Source organism: Balearica regulorum, chromosome 2, assembly GCF_011004875.1.
Source record: "Balearica regulorum gibbericeps isolate bBalReg1 chromosome 2, bBalReg1.pri, whole genome shotgun sequence".
NCBI lineage: Eukaryota > Metazoa > Chordata > Aves > Gruiformes > Gruidae > Balearica > Balearica regulorum.
Window position 1 is genome coordinate 130,872,404 of NC_046185.1, and position 22,503 is coordinate 130,894,906.

At 39.8% G+C, this 22,503-nt stretch overlaps 1 protein-coding gene across 1 annotated transcript in view; it reads left to right on the forward strand.

Moving 5' to 3' along the window:
- Nucleotides 1-22,503, forward strand: part of JAZF1 (JAZF zinc finger 1) — a 200,605-nt gene that overhangs the window by 165,523 nt on the left and 12,579 nt on the right. The window contains exon 3 of the mRNA XM_075745926.1: nt 3,564-3,760. Coding sequence (XP_075602041.1) covers nt 3,564-3,760 — 197 coding nt within the window. The remainder of the gene's footprint in view (nt 1-3,563; nt 3,761-22,503) is intronic.

Below are 22,503 nucleotides of genomic sequence, written 5' to 3' on the forward strand. Positions count from 1 at the left end.
AAGGCTTCCCATCCAGAAGCAAGCATGCATCATAGTACAAATTGAAAAAATAGTGAATTAGACATTTCCTAGCTGGAGGAGAGCAAATGTGTACTGAACGGCCATTTTATTTAGATCCTTTTACTTCTTTTTTTTCTTGAATGAAATTTAGACTTCTATTTGGGGACTGTTTTGTCAATAATATCTGCACCCTTGTTCAGAGAAGAGAAATTTAAAACTGAACTGTTACTATGGATATCTGCTTTTTAAATATTAACTTCATAAAAATGCCATATCTGGGTTTGACATGATGTATTGTCTCTGTTCAAAGAAGATAAGCTGTCATGTCACATACCTGTTTATTAATGTCTGCGGGTTGTGTTGATGTTACACATCATGGCAAAGATCCACTTATTAATGCCTTCATGGCATGGACAGACAGCATACGTCTCAGTATTGATGCCTTCATGGTATGGATGGACAGCATAGGTCTTCGTTGCACTAATGGTGCTTAGAATTTTATGCCATGGTGTTTTGAGGCTGTGTACACAAATTGCTTTTGAAAAAGAGCTGGGGGTTTTTATATCTAGGCCAATTTTTTTCTTTCATATTTCACACAGATGCCTAAACCCCCATTTTTTTCTTTCTCTCTTTGTCTTCCCCATGCAGCCCTTACTGTTCCACAAGAGCTGTTTTTTCTCAGAGGTCTCACCATAAGTGCAGCCAGGTCTGGACTCATGGCCAGTAGAATCTACCCAGCTTCTACCCAAACAGCCCACATGTTGCGAGCAGTCACAAAATGTTGGGTTTCTATGGAGCCTAAACAAATATAGTGATTCATATTAATTTAAACTGTTGGTTGAGGCCCAGAGAAGAAATGACTGCCCTATACCACCATTTTGCTGTAACAGGTGTTATGTGTTGCTGTGAGACCAAATGTGACCCGATGGTCACGTTCAGTGCAATTGTTGTGGTACTGTGGTCTGCAGAGTCAGTTTGTCTAGCCAGCCTGTGGCCTGATCTTTCATACGATGGCAGGACAGAAACTGTGAACCAGATGACTGGTGTGGCAGTGTTCCCTCTGTCTCTCTCTCCTCAGGGTCTGCTGCTCCTCCTCGGGAGCTAAAGGTGGATCTCCCAGTGCTCTGTTTGATTCTGGACGTATGTCAGGGGTTGGTCCATGTGTTCTTGTATGCTAAGGAACGTCAAGTCACATGACAGGCGGTTTGGTCACATAGCAAATATAGTTGTCTCATGACAAGAAACTTGGTAGAGTGATGAGTTTGCCCCAGCTTGTGGTCAGGTACCCACATAGCTGTTTGCTCATTCACTCCCACGCCCCTGACCCCAGCAGGATGGGGGAGAAAATAGGAGAAACAGGAACAGGAAAACTTATGGCCCAAAATAAAGGGAATCACTTACTGAGTACTGTCATGGGCAAAACAGGCTCGACCTGGGGAATTTAATTTATTGTCAACTAGCATAAATATTTAATTACTGATTTGGCTACTGGTTATTGAGAAACAAAAGAAAAACCACAGAACACTTATGGGGGAAAAAAAGCCACCTTTCCTCTCCTACTGCTGCCGCAGGCCACACTCAGTCCCTTTGGTGAGGCAGCAAGTGGTGCAGGGGTTGGGGTCAGGTTGTCGTGGTTTCTCTCTGCTGCCCTTTGTCACTCTTGTCCTGTGCATTGGTGTTGGTCACCCACAGGCTGCAGTGCCTCCAGGTGAGCAACTGCTGCTCTCCACCATGCAGCACCTCCTGCTCCTCTGACCTTATTATTCTTTCATTCCCTCTGTTGTTTTCCTCCTCTGTTCCCTCCTCTTCTCTCACTCCAGCATTTTCTACTCCTCCTTAAATAAGTTTCCACTAAGGTGCCACCAGCTTCGCTGATAGGCTCATCTGTGTCATGTGGTGGGTCCATTGCAGAGCTGGCTGACACCAGCTGTGGCTGGCATGAGGCAGACCCCGACCTCGTCTTACCCTGCAGCCCCCTCTGCTACCAAAACTTTGCTATCTACACCCAATGCAACAATGCAGCATCTTTATTTAATTTCCTGCACAGTCTTGTTCTCTGTGGCCACTTCTATCCCCAAGTCTGCCTCATTCTCTTTCCTAGGCTCCACGGAGGAGAGTGTGACTATCGGAAGGAAGCCAGGTCACACTCATTTAGTCCAATACAAATATTTGCTGGTATTTTTTGTCATTCTGTTTCCTTATTGGATTGCAAATGTGAGTTTCTGGGTGACAGCTGGCTCTGAGGCAAGAGCAGCGTACCAGCTGCATTGCGTTCTCACCTCTCTGCATGCGCCCTTCATGGTTTGCCAAGGTTGCAAGAGCTCATTCTGTAAACCTTGTGTCTTGGCTAAAACCTTGTTTGTTCTGTCTAACCTGGTCAGACAAATGTCTGGGTGTAACTTAACTTTGTAGTCTGTATCATGTGCTAGTACGTATTATTTCATACACTGACAAGCGTAGTTTGTACTGTAGCATGAAGGACAGAGGACTGTGGACAAAGGGATTTACTTTAGCCTGTCTTCTTAGGAATCCTTCAAGATGGCTCCTTACACAGTGGAAGGGGAAGACAAAGGATTAAAATACTGCTTCAATGCTAAGTGCATGAAGTCTGAGTTGCAGAGATGCAGTTGTGGGGGAACCCCAGTCATTTCAAGTGAGGGTTAATGCAGGTGCCAGCAGTGGTGCTTTGAATGTCAGCATAATGCAGTATCAGGCGTTCTGGTGTAACTCTGTGTAGGTGCTTGGAAACATGGTCTTTTTCACTTCAATTGTTCTTTTTTGGAAGGAATCAGAATAAAAGTGAAAAAAGTTATTTTTATTCCAGGTGAGAGATCCCATGCAAAAAGTTGCACTGCTGGAATTACTGCACTACTGGTGCACACCTTGCATCATGCTGGTGGAATTCCCTCTTAGCATCCCACAGAGATGAACCGTGAGTTGCATTAGGCGATCTGCAGCATATACCAAAGATCTACAGAGAGACCTGATTTGGTTTTCAAGAGCTGGGAGCTCCAGTTTGAGGAATTGCAATTTAATTGGACATCTTTATGTCAGGCAGCATTGTCTAAAACTTTCAGAAAACAGATGTGATTATCCTAAGTTGGAAATGATGTATCTACACACTCTAATTCATACTATCCCTTTGGCCTTCAAATCAATACATCTACCCCAACACTTTTCTCCACTATAGCTACTGTTTCACAGAAGGATTGAGTGTAGTTATTGCAAAAGATTGAGTATAGTGTAAGATTGAGTATAATATTGTGTGCAACGCTGATCTCTGGTTGGAGTTTAAAAAAACTTGTGTGTTTGCACATGATGCAAATGTCTAATGTAAGTTCTATTGAAATCAGAAGCAAATGGTCCAGATTTTGAACACTGGAATAAAGCTGTTGATGGAGTAGTTTGTATTCTTGAAATCTGTGTCGCAGAGGAACTTGTCATGGCTGAGTCTGAAGCTCTATTTGGTCACTGAGGATGAAAAATACTTCTTTATCTTTACCTAAAGCTTGCTTATGGACAGTGTTTCATGCTTCTCATCCTCATGATTGTCCTTGTTCTAGATTTATGACTGATGCAGCTCGACGTGAGCAGGAGTCTTTGAAGAAAAAGATTCAGCCGAAACTCTCTTTGACTTTGTCAAGCACAGTGTCCCGTGGGAATGTATCTACTCCACCTCGCCACAGCAGTGGAAGCCTTACTCCTCCAGTCACCCCTCCAATCACTCCCTCCTCTTCGTTTCGCAGTAGTACTCCTACAGGTAAGCACCTACTGTTTGGTTTATCCCAAATAAACTAGCAATTTTGCTACATGGCATTTGGAGAACAATAGACATACTGAGGCATTAGGAAGAACAACCCCTACAAATAAAACAGAAGAGCTTTGGGCTCTTTTATTGGCATTTGATTTGCAATCTCTAAAATGTGTTTGGGTATTTATTTCCAAACTCTTTGCTAAAGCAGAGAAGGACACTAACTTTAAAAATCGCTGCTGAAATTGTTACACGAAGAAACTAACCTTACCAGAAAGACAAAATGTGCAAAAGACCCCTGATGTATCAGTAGGAGAGCTCTGCACATGGTACGGTGCCAGTTTAAGATACAAGTAAAAATGGTTGGGATCTTCCCTCCTGCCCCTTTGCTTTGGTTTGTTGTTTGTTTGTTTGTTTGTTTTTCTGAGGGGGTTTGAATTAATGGAGTGGCCAGGGAGGAATGTTTAGCTGCTGTCATCGTATAGCCCTGATTTTCAGTAGGACTCTGTGTTCAAAAAAAGTAATGTATTAAAAAAGCAATCTGTGTTTTCTTCAAAAATAAGTATTCCAGTGCTTTTCCCAGGTATAAAATTCCTGGGAATTTTTTTGCACTGACTAGGGAAACTGAAAATTGCTCACTGTGCTGAACCAGATCTCTTGGCCCAAGTCAGTCTGGTTTACTTTAGGTAGAGATCTTGTCAGATAATTCTGATATACTTCAGATTAAATACCAGTATTTCCTACTAAAAAGCTAAATGCATAATACATGTATTTTCTTCTGTAATAAATAGGCTCAACATATTATTCTTAATATGAAATCACATGAGCTTCCCTGCTTTGATAAACTGCTATGCCATGTGTTTTATATAAGCTATTTAGTGTTTTAGTATTAATGATCAAATGGAAAAAATTGTAGCAGTCCTTGCAGCTCTCTGGGAAGTTCTGAAATGAATTGGTTGTTCAGTATGTCCCTCGATATGAAAAGGGAAGCATGTTGAGAACAGCTAAATTGTAAAGTCCTAATTTAATACAGAAATTTTTAGAAGTAAGATTTTCTTAATTATCTCCTATTTGAAACAAACTGATTCATTTCCTTGACATCTGTAGGATGTCAAGGAATTTCTGCTTTCTTTTGTTTTACTTTTTGTACAGCTCCTCCTGGGAAGGCTAATTCATGATGTGGTCAGGTAGTATCACTTTGCACATCTGTCAGAAACATTGGTTAGCAATGTACTCTTTGAAACATGTTCCATCAAATAGTAAAGAAAAAAAGCCAATATCTGTCTACTGAAATACTTTTATTATTTATATATTTTTCAAACTTTTAAAGTTACTCAGAATGTTGGTTTACCTGTAGCTAGGAGAACCAGCTTGTTTTAGCTAACTGAGTTTCTTGGAGTCCCATCTGCCAGGTTATAAATAATAGCAGCTTCCACTTTCTGCACCCTCTGTTCCAAGTTCCCCGTTGGAGCCCGTTCCAAGGTTAGAGTTTTTCATAGACTGGTAGCAAAACCAGTATATTCTTTCTTGAAGATTTTTTTTTAATCAACTATCAACTGAATTGGATTTCAGCAGCCTTACCCCAGAATTTCAACTTCTGTCATCTTAAAATTTTTTCTGGACCTAAAACAAGCATTGAGATTTTTCTGATAGCAACAGAATTTTTTGCGGTGTTTGCTTGGCATAGGATTTTGTTCTGCATGATGGTTATAACTTACATAGATGAGGTGCTCCAAGTCCAGCCATGGCTGAGTTTCTCTTTCTGTCAGTGCAGTGCCTGCAGAGGGAACCCAGGAAGGCCAGCAGAGTAATTTTAGATAGGCAGCTCACATGTCTGTTATTGGCTGATGTGAATCTTTTTCCCTCAAGAACAAGTATATATGGCAGTCGACTAGCAAGGTAATAAAACCAAATATAGTTAGGCAAGATCTGTTTCAGGGAAACAATTTAGAGTGTGTAAATCGTCCTGCATTTCAGCATCACAGTGCCTACACAACTTTCAAGCCCTACAGGCATACCCTCCACTGCATCCAGTGTGAATGAAGAATATTGCTGTATTCCTTCTGTGTGATCCTGTTTGATTTGTACTCCGAGCAAACTCTTTGTTAACTCATCTTTGAATACAGGTAAACATGTATGTTGTGATAATTTCAGAAAATAAAGAGGCTGTTTTCCCATAGGTTGCCTGAAAGGGCAACATCTGGGTTGATATTAAGTATTTTTATAATCCAAATATAATTGTTTTCTGCATCCTCCTTTAGACCTATACTTTGTCAAAAATAAAATGGGATTGCTTTGACCCAATTTATTAATGAAACACTCAGAATGGCAGTTTCTCTTTTTATTATCTCCCACCTCAGTTGTTCAATACTTTGTTAGGGTACCAAACTTCAGCCTGGCATTACTGTTACTGCACAAGGTGTAACTCCAAGATGGTGTCACTTTAGACGCCAGAGAGAAAGCACGCCTTACAAGCTGGTGGGATGGCATACAGTATGTGTCCCTCAGGAGAGAGTGTCTGTCTGGCATTCTTATTCAAGGTAGAAAGCAGGAACCTCACTAATCTTTTGGGTCCCATTTTCCATGTAGTGTCCTCCCTTTGGGTATGCTGCTTGTCTTGGCTTTGCTAGGTGTGGTAGTCTTATCTTGGGTGAAGCCAGCAGTTGCCTGAATTCCCATCACCTCTGTGCACATGCTAAGTCCCACCATTTCCTGATGCTGTTAAGCTACTGTTGTCGTTTTTCAGCAAAGTGTAATTTCATATAATGATCTCTCATCCATGTATTGACCAGGCTCAAACCCACTTAGCTTGTGAAATTTGATAAGAAGCAGTTCAGGGTGGTTTGGCTGCAGAGAATGTTTGTTAAGTTTTGCCATAAAAATCCATGCCAAAAGAGTACGAGCCAAGTTCGCAGGCAGAGCTGAGCGGCTTCCAAGCTGACACACATACATTCTGCAAATGTTGCATGTGTATGTAGAGCACTTTCTTCTGCGTAAATGAGATTATTCATGTAGAAGAAGAAATATTCAGTGGAGAAGTGTGCTCTTTAAGGCTCTTCTCAGGTAATGAGGTAGACGTGTATTTATCTGCAGACTCTGTATGTGTTAGTCCCCTGAAGCGGCCCGTTTGTGGTTTTGGTGGGAAGTAGAAATGCAGCAGTTAATTTTCTATACCTCCCCTCTGTTCCCTCAGGGGTGACTGGCATGTGCTCTCCGCTTACATTTGGCTTTTTGTTCCCTCTCCTATAACAAGTTTTCTCTTCTTCTTAAGACCTGTATTGTCTAATGATTGCAGAAAGTTCACTTTAAAAATTCGTTGCAGTTTTTAACAGTAATGCGTCTTGGGAGACTTTTTTTAGTAGGCTTAAATGCTCTTGTTAGAGTTCACAGGCAGGATTTAGCAAAAGAAATGGCTGCCATCAGCAATACAGATTCCTTAGGGTGACAGGGAAATATAGCTAAGTAGCACCAGCACATAGCTTATTTTGGAAAGACGTTAACAGTCTGCAAACGTTGAAATATCTCTTTATTTAAGAAGCGCTCAATTAAGTCACAAAAACTTATGTTGCCTTTATTTTTAAATGTCAATTTTAAAACCACAAAACTAACGAAGTCTAGTTATGAATAAAAATGGGGCTGACATTGCATCTTTAACATACGCTGTTAATTTTTTAAGTGTTTTCATACATCTGTGTGGCTCACAGATGAAAGTTCCACCCCTAACTTCCTGGCTTTTGAGAGTAAGTCAGAGCATTGACATTCTTTTGAAAATTATGATATCTGTTCATACTGAAAAGCTTTTAAAAAGATTCAGTGATAGTAACTTATTGTTAATTCATTATTAGAATAACCTGGTCCCAATTTCAGTTACAAAAGAAATTAATAGTAATGAATCTCAACCTTAAAATAAAGCCACTTTTGCATTGAAGGAGTGCCAAAAATCATCTGAAAACACTGTTTTGTGTTCGTTTGTTTTTTCTTCCATATTTATGACTTTTTTTTTTTAAATTATTCTAGGGCTGAGATAGTAAATTTCAGCCTGGAGTGAATTTTTGGCCTTCTTACAAATCTTAAAGCAAGAGTTTAATACTACCAACTGGCTTTTTAATGGCTCAACCCTAAGTCTTGCCCACCCCCCCCAAAAAAAAGCTGGCGTATTTGAAAACCTCATAATTAGCATTACATTTTGCTCTGAAGAAACTGGCTCTCAGACCTCCCTTCCTGTTTATTTTGATTTTAATAGATTACAAGTTATAACATTTATGCTGTTTTAATAGGTTTATAGACCTACTTACTGCCTGATCGTGGTGGGCAGCGGATGGCAGCCGGTCCTGGCAGCGAGCATTGAGGATGCTATGGTTGGCTGGAGTAGCTGTGGCCACCTGTCAGTCCTTCCACTTGTAAAGGAGATGAAAGAGTGAAGTTTTCATGGGTGGTCATAGCTGACCACTGGAGAGAACTGGCAAGTCCCATTTTGATTTGCAGCTGTCATTTAAGTAGGTGACTAACTATTGGTTTATCTTATTAATTAGGATAAATGCCTTTTGGGGAGTCATATTTGTGCAGCCATTTTTGATTGACTGCATTTGAAAGATTTTACCTTTCCTTAATAAGGCAAACTTTGAAATTTCCACTAGCCCAATCTCAGTATTTACAAAAGCAACCCCATTTTCTACCCACAGAAAATAGCTAACTTTTCAGTGTCTTTTTTTTTTCCTACTAAAACATAAAATTAATAATTAATTTTAATTTGGAGTAAAAAATATTTTGTAGGAATGGCCTTAACCTTAAAGGAATCTAAGATCTAAACAGTGATATAGTGATCAAATATGCCTAAAAATTCAGTACAACAATATTTTAAGACTTTAAAAAAAAATGAGACTTTCAAGTTAGTATTATTGATATAGAAACCATTACATTTACCATCTGAGGATACTATTTGAAGGATGATTTAGCAGATCTATAGTAACTGAGTAGTTTTTTGCAGAGTATATTCTTAAACTGGAATCAAGACCGCTTTGTAACTATGTCAGTAATCCTAAAGCTGTGCTGTTTCAGTCAGTTAGAACTTACCATGTGAAATAAGCCTTTTTTTTTTCTAATAAATTATACTCGTGGTGAACCGTGACTTTTATATAATATGTGATTTAAAGATGGAAAGTGAAATTCAAAGTATTTTCAATCAAAAAACCCCCCAATCTTCACCTACTGTGTATTTTCAGAGCCTGGTGTAATTAGAAGTACTTTTGATACCTAGTGTGACTGCACTTAAATATCTACAGTGATTTTAAATAGATATGTGTTTGTTGTAGATTTAGTTAACAAACTAAATTAAAGAGAATCGTGTCCCATTTACATCATTAGGGAATATCTTCTAAGATTAAAGTAGTGTATATATAAACTTTTATTCAATAAAATTAATAGATTCTTACAACTAAGGCTTTGTTCAGGATTCAAATGCAACTACTGGCAGAACAGTGACCAAAATTTACAGCGTCCTTCTTGTGTTAACGAGTGTTCTTGCTACTGGTGAAATAATTTAGAGCTTCATTGTTCCCTTTATGGGTTACTAATTTACAGGGGAGGAAAGACTGTGTATGACAACTAAAGATCGTTCTCCTCCTGCCAAATGCAGTTGGGACTCAGAAATGAATCTGTAAGGATCTGCTTTGCTTCTGGTCCACTAAGGAATTGGCTGTTGTGGAAGCTTTGATTTTGGGAAGCAAAGCACTGTGTGGCAGTTTATGAGTTTTCCCAATAAACCTTATTATCTCAAATAATCTTATCTCAATGACATGAAATATCATTCTTATCATTCTGCTGTATAGTATTTGCCTCCATGGACATCTCATGAAGGAATCCAAGGGCCTCCTCTTGAATCTATTCCCTTTTCTTTTCCAAGAATGCAAAAGTTGAAAGAAAACCACCCATTGTTTGCTGGTAATGGCAATCAAAAACACAATAGTAACCAGCCATTAGAACTGGGCATTCAGAGTAGCAGGCATGCTGGAAACTAATATGCTTTCGATTCTAAATGTGTGTTTAATTTTTGTTATTTTAAGTTGTTTAAAAAATGCGTTGTCTGTTGTAATGCAAAAACTCATTCCTCTTCATAGGTATCAAAGCAACTAACATTTCAGCACAGTTTCCATATGTTATGCTTTCAGCAATGAAGTAATCGTACGGCACAGACAGCTGCTACTCAGAGTGCTATAGCAGCACATTAAACAGAATCCAGCAAGAAAAAGAGATCTGCTCAGCTAAGCTACTTCATAAGTTTAAAGCAGACAGTAGAAACACAAAGTAACAGGAGACCCTGTCCCCCCCATATATAAACTGAGGACTGAGAAGAAGAGTCATCAAGTGCTCAAACTTTTTTTGTATATGGATATGCTATTAATACGTAGCCAAAATTAATCTGAATTCATAGCAGAACTGCTATTTCTATCAGAATCTCTTTGGCTTCTGTCAGCAGGTGGCATTTCTGAACTCTGTGTTAGGTTGAATCAGAGTAGACTATTCATTTGATAATCTGCAACAGGTTTTTCTTTGGACAGTGCAGCTACAGCTAGCGAGAGCTTGCTTGCTCTTTTGTGGTGGGCTTCTTTTTTTAAAGATAGTGAAAAAATTCTTCAATTAAGATTTTAAAGGTGCTTGAAATTAGACTTGGGAGTCAGGACAAGTCAGTGGAAACAAGTACACGTTGATGGCTTTTTGAAAATCATGCTGCAAATTCAGGTCACGTGCACTTAAGCACGTGATTAATGTGAAGCACCTAATACTCACTGAGGAGGTGACTTTGAGCACATAAGCAGCATTTTGTCAGACTGGAATGAAGTATTCTGTACTTGCAGAGTTGCAAGCTCAAGAATTTATGTATGCACAAAAGCCTAACTTTAGCCATTCACATCAAAAACTCTTCACCTGCGTTAGCGTATTGTAAATGTTCAGGTTTAATTATTGTACCTTATGTTAACGTAGTATAGTATCATGCAGATGTGATTGAAACAATAATGAAAAGTAGAAATACGAGATCAAGTCCCAGGGTTCTTGTATTAAATCGTTGCTGAGAAGTGGGTTGAGAGTGCTGCATTTTTGTGTGTTTGACTTATGGGGTGTCTCGCATAGTCAAGCAGGAATCAGCCAAGTTCTACTGGAGCTTGAAAAAATGCGCTTTCAGATGTCTTGAGGAACCATCTCATTAGTTGTTCAGATTGACAGAAGTTTCTACTTGCTTAATTGCCTGTTCAGAGCCTGGAGAACTTTTATGCTATGTTTTTATTAAAAATTAGATATATAGACCCACTCTTGTATAAATAGTATGGGCAAATAACTAAGCCATACTTCACAAAATGAAGACCAAATTCTGTTCTCCAACATAATGAAAATTTGTCTGAATGCGTTTGATATTTCAGGCCTGCAAGGTACAATAAAATCTGTGATAAAATATCTTGAGGCAACTGTATTGTGGTATGTGGCAAAACTTCCCTCTGAGGGACTTCACTGGTGCCAGGATTTCACATTTCTGTGCAGATGACGAAAGAGAACTTTCTTCATAATTATTGGAGCCAAAGTGGTTCCACCTAATTGCAGGTTTGGGGGCCTATATTAATCCTGCACGCTAATTAATATATACATATGTTTGCCCAGCATTTAGCAGTCTGAGGCACCTATTCTAACAGAGCCTTATGGGTGTTCTTGTAAAAATAAATACATAAATAATAGTTTAAAAAAATAATGAATGGCATTGTGCAAACCAGTTGATCAACATATGACTTAACTATAATATATGTGTGTGCTTAGACATGGTATGAGACTTTAACATGAGCTTTTGGCTGAGGTCGTGACTGAGCATGAATAATAAGTACAATCTGTGGTAGTTTCTAGTTTCTGCCTTAAGGAATAAAGCTATAGTAGGAGGTTTCCAATAACAAAAATAATAAGTAAAAGTGCAATTATTTCCTGTAGGGGTTTTCTTAGCACAGGTGGGATTTGTTCCCAGCAACAGCTAAAAGATGATGTTTTTTCAGAGTTAGATGCCACATTCCCCTTCTAGGGAGCCAGGCTTTAACCTCATACATATTCAGCTCTTGTCACTGTGCTTGTCTTCAGAAATGGATCTGTTTTTTTCTAGCAGTCATCTGCTGTCAGGCGACTGTCTGGGCTCTTTAGAGAGGCAAGAGTATGTATTATATCTGTTACTCACTGACCAAACCAAACAAATTACATTCCCAGAACATACTTAAGCTTGGAGGATGTGTGGAGCAAAGGTGATCTCACAGTGCGTGCACAGCAACAGTGCTGTTGTCGTATCTTGGGCGTGACTGCATAGCAAATAAAAATTACTTACAGCCTCAAATCAGATCAAGAACATTATCTTAGCCCAACCCGCCCAACTTGGTGGCTCAGTAATTTCCATGTACACCTAGGTTGTATGAAAGTAACTGTATCTTGGTGTCCTGAAGCAGCTGGAGGTCTCTTCTGCTGAGGGACCGACCACCTGCAAACTGCTGTAACTTTTGTTGCTCCTGTTTTCTTGATTAGTTTTTGTGGAATTCTGATAAAGCAGTGGCAATAAGTAAAAGTAACTTCCGGTGACAGATTAGTTTCTTATATTTACTGTTGGAGATAAACTAGATAATAACATCCTGATTGGAGGGCTGGAGCACCTCCCCTATGAGGACAAGCTGACAGTTGGGATTGTTCAGCCTGGAGAAAAGGCAGCTCCAGGGAGATCTAATTGCAGCTTACCAGTACCTGAAGGGGGCCTACAGGAAAGATGGTGAGGGACTGTTTACCAGGGAGTGTAGTGACAGGACAAGGGGTAATGGGTTTAAGCTGAAGGAGGGTCGATTTAGATTAGATGTTAGAAAGAAATTCTTTACTGTTAGAGTGGTGAGGCACTGGCACAGGTTGCCCAAAGAGGTTGTGCATGCCCCATCCCTGGAAGTATTTATGAGCGGTTTGGATGAGGCTTTGGGCAATGTGGTGTAGTGGAGGGTGTCCCTGCCCGCAGCAGGGGGGTTGGAACTAGATGATCTTTAAGGTCCCTTCCAACCCAAACCATTCTACGATTCTATGATCCTGTGGGAACCTGGAGGGGGCTGTAGCTCCGAGGTGTTGCTGAGGGTCAAGTGTCAGAAGGGGAAGTAGAATAAGTGTGCAGAAAGGAAAGGGGAGAGAGCTTTTTCCTAAGAAATCTAAACAGGACAAGTGTTTACAGACAGAACTTTTCTGTTTAAGTTATTTCATTTTTATCTTTGATCTACCAAAGAGTATCTTGATTTTTGTCCTTTGTACCATTTTGTTACATGCCATTTATTGAAATCTAGCGGTGTGATTACCTGGGTATGTCCTCTGCAGTTTGGCTGCACCCTAAAAGGATGAGAGTTGGCCCAGGCTTGATGGCTATTTCTCTTACAGGGGAGGCCATGGTGTCCTTTTTTTGTCTTCTAGGCAAAACTGGAGTCTTTAAGGACTCTGCAAACCCCAGCCCCTGTCTGCCTTACGGGAGTTACCTGGTTTGTTTTACAGTGGGTTTGAGACTCCCCAAAGGCCATCTCTTTTAGTGCAGATTGATCAGGTGAGAGAGGAGTGTCAAGTGTTTGCAAGGAGCACAGGGCCACAAGCACATGACTACAGTTCTTTCAAAATCCTGTAGCTTTAGGGTACGGATCCTGGAGTATTTCTGCAGGACTGTGCTAGACAAGCCAACACAATCCATGAGCATCTTAACTTTTTCAGAGGTTTGGGCTTCCCTCTGATCCAAGGCTGTAACCTTGTAAAGATGGAGCAAAATTATGGGGATTCTCCTGTAACTAACCTTTTCTATGGTTTTCACAAGGACACATATCACAATAACCTCCCCTGCTTAGTCCTTTTTTTAACTCCATCCTAAACTAAATTATAACCCAAGTACAAAAAAGGCCTATACTACATTCACGAAATGAAATTTGAAAAATGAATTTTCAACAATTACTTTTAAAGTTAAATGGCCATTTGTAAGTGTATATAGAGGAAATTAAGATTGAGGTAAAAATAGCTGATGGGAGACAATAGGGCTGTGCTTTTGAGGGGGAAATACATGAAGGCTATTTTTTTAAAAAATCACAATTCTTCTCATAGCTTTTCTCTGCATTTTCTATTGTTCTTTGTTTTCCTGCTTTATGGGTTCATTTCCCTTATAATTCTGTTAAATTTCTCATTTGCTCTTTAACTTGGCAGTAAAAATGCGTTGAGCCCAATTTGCTAAAAAAAATATGTTCTGGGAAGATTGACTCAGTTGTCAGATTTTGTGCTTTCCAGTAGAACTCTGAATCTTGCCAGAGGAGAAGGCACATCAAAAATTTAACGTTGTATTTATCTCATCTTGCTCACTACAGGTAGCTCTCCATGTAACCTCCTGTTGGTTGTACTTCATCTTCCAAGCTCCTTCAGAGCATTCTTGTTTGATACAGACATAAATTGCACTGGCAATTGTAAAGCTACTGTGCTGTAGAATTCTATTTTAGTTGCACATACCTGTAATTAATTGTATGGGAATTTTCACAGTACTCTCCCCAAGGACCAATTTCATTGAAATGTAACCAAGTTGTCTAGACTACAGCAACTCATAAAATCATCACTAGTTTTGGGTTTTGAGCTACAAAGCAGCAATAGAAACATGGCTTGTATATTTAAAGTACTTCCAAGCACAGGAACTGTTTTATAATCCCCATCGTAGTAGTCTAACCTGGCAAACCGTTTTTAACAGGGTTGAGAACAGAAAATGTACAATAAGCTTAAAGTAAAGATTATCTCTGTGTTAATTTGTGATAGGTTTTTTTGATGTAGAAGCGCACACGCTGTATATGGACCTTTCTTCCTCCAAATGTGTAAAAAATACACATTTGTAGAAAGCACATTGTGCCTGCCTTTCACAGCTTGTGGCATAACTGGTTTAATGTAGGAATAGCTTGACACTCGAAAAGGAACTTCAGCGGTTCTGGGTAACAATGACGGCATTCATCTTTGTGTGTTTATACTGCAAGGGCCAATTGGTGGAAGGATTTTTTTTAATTTTTTTTTTTTTTTTTTACTATTTAGCTTTATAAGTAATCTGCTAATTACCTTGAAAATTACTAACTGAAAGCACAAATGTTTTTCAGAAAGTTGGGAACTGTAGTTGGACGCATGGAACTTTTAGGTGCTTATTTAAATCATGTCTATGTATACGCATGTATATATACATATCTAAAATACTACACTGCAAAATTGAATGGGATTTATTTGTACCATTGTAGTGCCTCGAGAACTGAAAAAAAATTGCTCTAGCTATACTAGTGCTGTATGTCTGCACACTGAAAGCAATTATGGTTTTCCAGGAGTTTTTACAGTGCCTAGCAGGAAAAAAAAGCATACTTCGGCTGAAGATGGTGAGACTTAAGCAAATGTTTGAGTTTTCCTTGCACTGTAGCCAAAGCAAATCAGAAGTAGAAAAAAGTGAGGACTAACGTACCATTTCACACTCGATGACTTAAAACACAGAGAGGTTTATTTCACAGGGGAAATGGTGTATTATGAGTCCATGTTAGCCAGTACATGATCATCAAAATGATGTAAAATTCTAGGAAAAATAGGGTGGTTTGTAGCTCTTGTGTATTACTAAGCGAGGTAAAGGCTATGAAACATTTGCTGACCCCCAAACTACATATTCTCTTGTCTTTTTAGTGCTTGTGGCTTGGCAGGTGAAAGACGCCACCCTAATTCTTGCTGAAGATGAAGCCTGGTGCTTTGTCCATGCTAGCATAGGCTCCTTCTCAGGTTTTTCCATATATAGTCAAACAGCATCATTCATGGCAGTTTCTCAGCACTTCTGCCTCTGATGCCAAAGGATACAAGAAGCCAAGGAGCAATGGAAAATAACAACTTGAAAAGTACTTTCACTTCAACTTCAGTCCAGTGATAGATCATCTGAAACAACTCACACCTGCTAACATATGTTTTGTACACCTGATTGAAACAGCGACAGCCTGAAAGAAAGGTTTGCAACAGCATACCAGGCACAGTGCAGATTTAATTTTAGGACAGTGCAGATTTAATTTTATCAGAATCTTTGCTTTTAAGAAAGAGAGGAGACACGACTCCCCACTGCATGTGTTCTTATGTTTGGGTGTTAAAAATGCATTTCTTTCTCAGAAACACAAAGTAGGATTAATTAAAAAAACATAACAGATCTTTCCTGTAGATTTTGTGCATAGGCAGGATGACAAAAGCCTCGATTCTGTCTCAGTAATCAATAGGCAGTTTAGTCCTTACCAGTAATTCTGAGTATTGTCATTAGGGCTATCTTTCAAATTTTGCTGATGGTGTTTCTTAAATCTAGATGGTTGGAGCATTTAAAAGCAGGTAGAGAGAAGCATTAAGTATATTTTCATGCAAAATAAATCCTCCTGCCCTTCAGTGCATTGAAGTGGAGAATCTGCCATTGCCTCCCTCGTTACTGGTCAGAGGTTTGTAACACTCCTGGGACTCATAAGCATGAAATTCCCTTGACCCGAAGCTGCTGAAAGAGCACTGAGCTGCCCTGGGTCTCTGCAGCTCTGCCGCACCCTGGTCCTCCATGGGCAGCCTGCCGCGGGATCCCTTTGGCATGATTCAGCCCGTTCACATGTGAGGGTCTAAGGTCTGGCGCAGAAGCATCTTGGAAATCCCCATGTGGCTGAATCCTGCTGAAATCAGCGGTGCTCCTCATGCAGCGAGTGCTACCTGCACAGTGATAGCAATTCCTTGGATTGGAGCCTGGTCGTAGCTCAGTGCATCCTTGCTGGGTTTGTGCACTGATGAAGGCAAAGCGCACAGCGGTCGGGGTGGGTAAGGACTGTGTGCGTTTGCAGTTTTATGGCCTGTACTGCAAGTGGCTGAATAGCTTTTGTACAGCTGTAAAGCACGTTTAACCCGATGTTATAAAACACGTCTCAAATGTATTTTCATAGCTTCATAAACCGTAGTTCATTTATGTAGGTACTTTTTATTGTAATCCTTTATCTTAAACATGAAACTGTTTCCTGATACCTTTTTTTTTTTTTTTTAATGAAAAAAGGGGAAAAGAAGAGAAAAGAAAAACTGCCTTTTTGTAATATGCATCAGGAGAGTCCTTAAGTACAGTAATAGTGCCCTGGACTTGTATTTTTGTATTTCTAACCTCAGAATGCAGGCCTAGCAACTAAAAAGCCAAAATAACATTAATTATGACTGTTCTTTGCCATGCTTTTTGGAGTATAAGTTTGGAACAGATGTTTGGGGGGAGAGGAGGGAGAAGGAAGGATGGATTGTTTCTTTTTCTCAGCCCCAACTGGTTTTAATTCTTTCTTCAACATTTTGAGAATATCTTTAAACATTTGCCAGAGTTCAATTAACATCCTGTGACTAAAGGTGGAAAATGTCCTACTTTGTTTTTCTTCAAACATATACCTGCTCTTGCTGCTCATGCCAAAGCCAGAGAAAGAAAGGATTCCAGCTGGCAAAGGTTTTATTACTGTTACATTAATTTGCAGGTTAAGCCTCAAGTTGGGAGGGGTCTGCTGGATTGATTTATTTATTTACTTTTTTTATTTTCATGATTTTAAAAAAGTGCCGTGTAAAACACTGCCCTTTAATTACAGGAAGGTTATGCACTTTTTTTTGGTGAGTGTTTTAACAGCTTATTCTTGTTTACATGAAGTTGTAGAAATCTAGTTTTAAAATATGTTTAAAGTAGAGATTGTGTTCTTGGGTTTATCATGTTTTTCCTGTACTATGTATAAACAGAAGATTGTACATTATTGAAAGCCCTTTTTTGTGGAAAACAGGATTGGGAAAAAAAGTTTATATAAGAATGCAAAATAACTTCCTGAGACTATTGGCGCAGTGTGACCATAAAACCTCAACAGCACATTGTGCAGTGACATTATAACAATTTGCTTTAGCACCTCTGCAGCGTTCTCAGAAAGTCCTGTTCTACAAAACACATGCCGTGGTATCAGTTGACTGTTTTTTCCAGGATCGGTTCTTTACATGCATGTTTTTGTGATTAGTTGCTGTTTCGCAAGTAATTGGAAGTGGGGATATTTTTTTTCTTATTTAGCTTATTACATGTATGTTTTATTTGCATACATTTATACATTCAATAAATTGTAAAATATCTGTTTATATAGGTGTGCAAGCCCCTTTTAGTGGATTTATAATCTCTGGATTGGGATTTTTTGCGTTTAAGTTTTAAAGACTTTTCTTTCATATACCAATAACAAGATACAGATAGATCAAGATAGAAAATGGCACACAATTGGTCGTAAGGCCAGACAGAGTCCAGCTGCTCCACCAACCCCTATATTGGCTCTGGAGGACTATTTTTTTTAACCTGAGCATTACTAGTTCTGTTTCTCTTGCAGCCCAAAATGATGAGCAGATCTCATGTGTAAGTAGTTTGCAATTGTACTGACATAGAATAAGAATATATAATACTAATGTCACACTAGTAGTGCTTTAAATAAAAATCTTTGTTTCTTTTGTACCTTTATCATTTCAGCTTTACCTCCAGGATTTTGGGGTGATTTCCCATATAGAGTAGCCTATCATTCTATACAAAAATACAGTATATTTGGTTCTGTGTTGTACACATAGAATTGGAAGTGTTTGCGTGCTTTCCAAAGTGGATTCAAACCTTGTCATCGAATATATTTCAGTCACTTAAAATTCAGCATGAGTTTACATTGAGCATCTAAATGAAAACTAAAGGAGATTTGAAATGTTGGAATCGACCTATCTACCATTTAATTTAAAACACCAAGGTTATCCATGAGTTCGGTGCTAACTGCTTGTGGGTTCATCCTGTTTAAGGTACCACCCTCCAAAATAGCTGTGGAAAGTATCTTTTCAGACTGTCTCTGTGAGGGCGCAAGTTACAGTTGCCATTTCTCTGGACTGTGAGAGAGGGTGGAGGATGTCCAGAAACATCTACCTATATCCTTGCTTACTTAAATGTTCCCTCCTTTGGAACAGCAAACCCTACTGGCTGAGAGCTACTCTTCAAATGATGCAAAGAAAGAAGAAAAAGTTTGGGGTTTTTTTCCTGTTATTTTCTCTGGTGCTTTTAAGTACCTTGTGCATAAAAATAATGTTAAAAACCATATTGCGCTTTGTATTTGAATCCATATTCACATCATTACATAAGGTACATTTTTTAAATTCTCTTGGTGCTTATTCGCTAACTGAGCCTTGCTCCAGCCAGAGACAATAGAAAATTAGTTCTCCCGAGTAGTAATAGTTCCTAAACAGCTCATTATTTAGCACTTGATACTTGATCTGAGCTAGGAGAGGACTGGAGGGAAGGGTGGTTTCTCCAGAAGACATTTTTCTGGCCAAATCCTGCTCTGACTAGTGTCATGAGGAAGAGTAGGATGCTGGCAGCAGTGACAGCTGAAGTGCAAGACGAGAGACACGCTCCTGGCGCAAGTGTGTGTGAGAGCAGCCTGGCAGTGACTGCCACAGACCACACAGCCCACGGGACCCGCTGCGCGGGGGCTGGCAGCAGCCAGCAGGACATGCCCTGCGCTGCCCCCCCTTGCTCGGCACAAGGCCAAGTCCATAATAAGTTGTAATTGCCATTTTGATGGCTCTTTTGTGATCGCGCAGAGGGACGGAGGTCTCTGCCAGCCTTGGCAAGTGCCCATTTGACAAACCATAACCATCTCAAGCAGCTCCCTCGAGTGACAGCAGAGCTGCCAAGCATGCAGTTGGCTTTGAGAACAGATTTGCCTCTCCCAGGAACAAGGTTCAGAGATACTTACTGGGATCAGAGAGGAAAGTTTTAACCGCGTGTGCTTGCGCCTGTTGGCTGAAGAAAGGCTCCAGTCTTCACCCTGGTGAACCTAGTGCTCGCTTTATGTGGGTGCTTAATCGAAACACTGGAATTGCCCTTGCAGTCTAAAATAACAGTGTCTGTAGCACTACACAGTGCTCTTTTTAAACTACTCTGAGTTTTCTTCAGTTGTATTAGAAATGTATTTACATCATCTTCATGGGCAAGGATGATAAAAGTATTTTTGAAAATAGAAATGAATTTGAATGGACCTTTCACAAAGGCTGAAAAACACTTCCTGTCCCCTTCTTCCCCCACCCCCAAAACAAGCAAGGTAGCAAAGGAAAAACCCTGGCTTAGTCTGTTTGGATGATCCAGTGTCTGAGATTTTTTGCTTGAGTTTGCAGAGCCAATGCATTGTGCCACCCGTACCAGCTTGTGGCAGAGAGAGTCCTGCTACAGCTTCTAGACTAAAGACTTGCGTAGCAGCCATGATGCATGTTATTTAACTGTTTTCTATTTCATTGCCCCTAGCATTTTTTTCCTGTGCTTTATAGAAAGGAAGAATGTTTCATTTTGAGTGAGTTGATACGTCTTTAGATCAACAATGAGTATCAGCTGTGGGAACGTTCTCCCTGCTGGTGAGCGTGGAGGAGACAGTGTGCATCCATGGGCACAGAGGGAAGAAGTCTGACAAATCCATAGATGTGCTTTAGTCTTAGGCCAAAATTCACATAATATTAATAATTCACTTCTTTTATCAAGGAAGCTGTCACAGTATATGGGAATGCAAACGTCTTAACATAAGAAGTGCTCTCATAAAACTGTTTCTATGAAATACAAACTGCAAGTCCCGCACGGGACAAAGTGTGAAGCTGAATTTTTATGAGAGATCGTTGGAATTACCATGAACTTTCAGTGACACTAGCAATGTTGGTTCCCACTACAGTAAGCTATTTGCTCATAGTTATTCATTGTATACTTAAATGTATGCTTTCTGGTCACGAAATTCATTGGCAAGGATGTTTTGGGTTTGTTTTCATGGGAGGAGAGAGGAAGAACTCGTAATGTTCTTGATCTGAGGTCAAGATAGATTGTATTCATTGTAATGGCACACACAGCTTGTGCTGGTTTTCATCAGCTTTGTCTTTTTTATATTTCAAGGCACAGTATAGAAGTCTTTAGATTTAAAAAGTGACATAACTACAAGTGATGTGCACCTGATAGAACCAAGATTCATTCAAAGTTGAGGGGAAAAATCCTCTGTAAATCGCACTGTGGAATGATTTCACTCACACAAAAGGCAGAATTTATCTTGGCTACAGTGGTGTGAATACCAAATAAACCCCAGAAACATAAAAGATAAGGCTCCAGATATTCAGCAGTGTAGCTGAGATGTTGTCTGTTCCAGAATGTCAAATGATTAACTCTCTGCAAAGCATTTCTGAGCTATTTAAATTACTGACTTCATCTACTGGAAAAAGTAATAGATGGGCATTCAAGAGGCGAGATGTTTGCTGTAGGATTAAGTGATGTTCTCGCCGATTTCAATAGCAAAACTGGAAGAAGAGGTAGAGCAAGTCTTTATGGTGCAATTTGCTTTTCATCACACTACGAAGACTTCTTACCATGCAGGCAGTAAACATGATCCCTTTTCCTGCATGTGTTTACTTTTGGCAAATAAACTGCTGTGATGCAGACAGCCTTCTTTCTTGTGATGGGTTCTGTTTAAACACAGCATAAAAATTAAAAGAGGAATAACTTGCCAGAATATTTTGTGACCCTGTATGTTTTCTGTCTTTTCATAACTAGTAATTTTATGTAATACCTGGCTCTGAAACAGCATTCTATGCCAGCTGTGCCTTGTGGTGTCCACCTCAAGTCCATCTCCACCAGTGGAGTCTACCTCCTCTTTGAGGGGCGGTGGCATTGTCTCAGCATGGAAAATTCCAGAAAAAAACCCCAAAGCTAGCATTCTTTCCTTTCCTTTGTTTTGTTTTATTTTTTTAATCTACTGGGGGCAGTGAGCCTTTTGGCAGGGCCACTGGAGTGAGGACAAGGGGAAATGGCTTTGTGGGCCATGATGGAGGGCATATTGCATGCGATGGCAGGACAGTATTAGGAGGATGTTACTGAGTCATTTGGACGACAAAACATTGGGTTTAGGTTAGACTGAGGTAGAACTATGGAGAGTCTCTGAATGAGAGCCAGATGATGAAACTGGATATGGTAAAAAGCGACGAGCTAGCTAGCAAGGACCCTCAGAAAGAGCATTGCCAGAGGAGAGAGGTGGAGAAGGCAGTTTTCTTGCTGTTGTAGAACTAGTATTTAGTTACGGTAATAGTATTGTGTATTTGTACATCACCTTGCTGAAAGCATGTGCTTCTCTATTACCCTTTCCTCTCCAGATATTTAGATGCTTCATCTTAGAGAAATGTGTGTTGTTGACTTTTGGGGAATTTTTTGATATTCAGACTTCTGAAACCTAATACCGATATTTTTCCTTTGAGTACTGCATGACAAGAAACAGTAAGGCCATTAGCACATGGGCTAGAGGAGCAGCTCTGCGGTCCTCCAGAAGGGCAGCGTGCCCCAGCAGAGCATCCTGTTTTCCACATGCGTGGCAGTGTCCAAGTGGAGATCAACGAGCCAGCTCTCTTAAGAGTTATTGCAAATACTTGTCCAAGTCACGCAGTGACTGGAACAGGCCATAGGTCGGATGCAAAGGTGCTGATTTTGTTTTCTTTTTTAAAAGTAAATATTTACAATTGTTATTGTGAAATCCCAACCAAGTTAAAAAAAAAAAAAAAAAGGGGCAAGCAAGCTATATCTTGATCAAAGTGCGCTGCTGTGCGCTTCCCCTTCAGCGCACTGCTGGTACCCTGGCAAGCTGCCTGAAGGAGCCAGCGACCGCCGGCAGCTCGGGTTGCAGTTT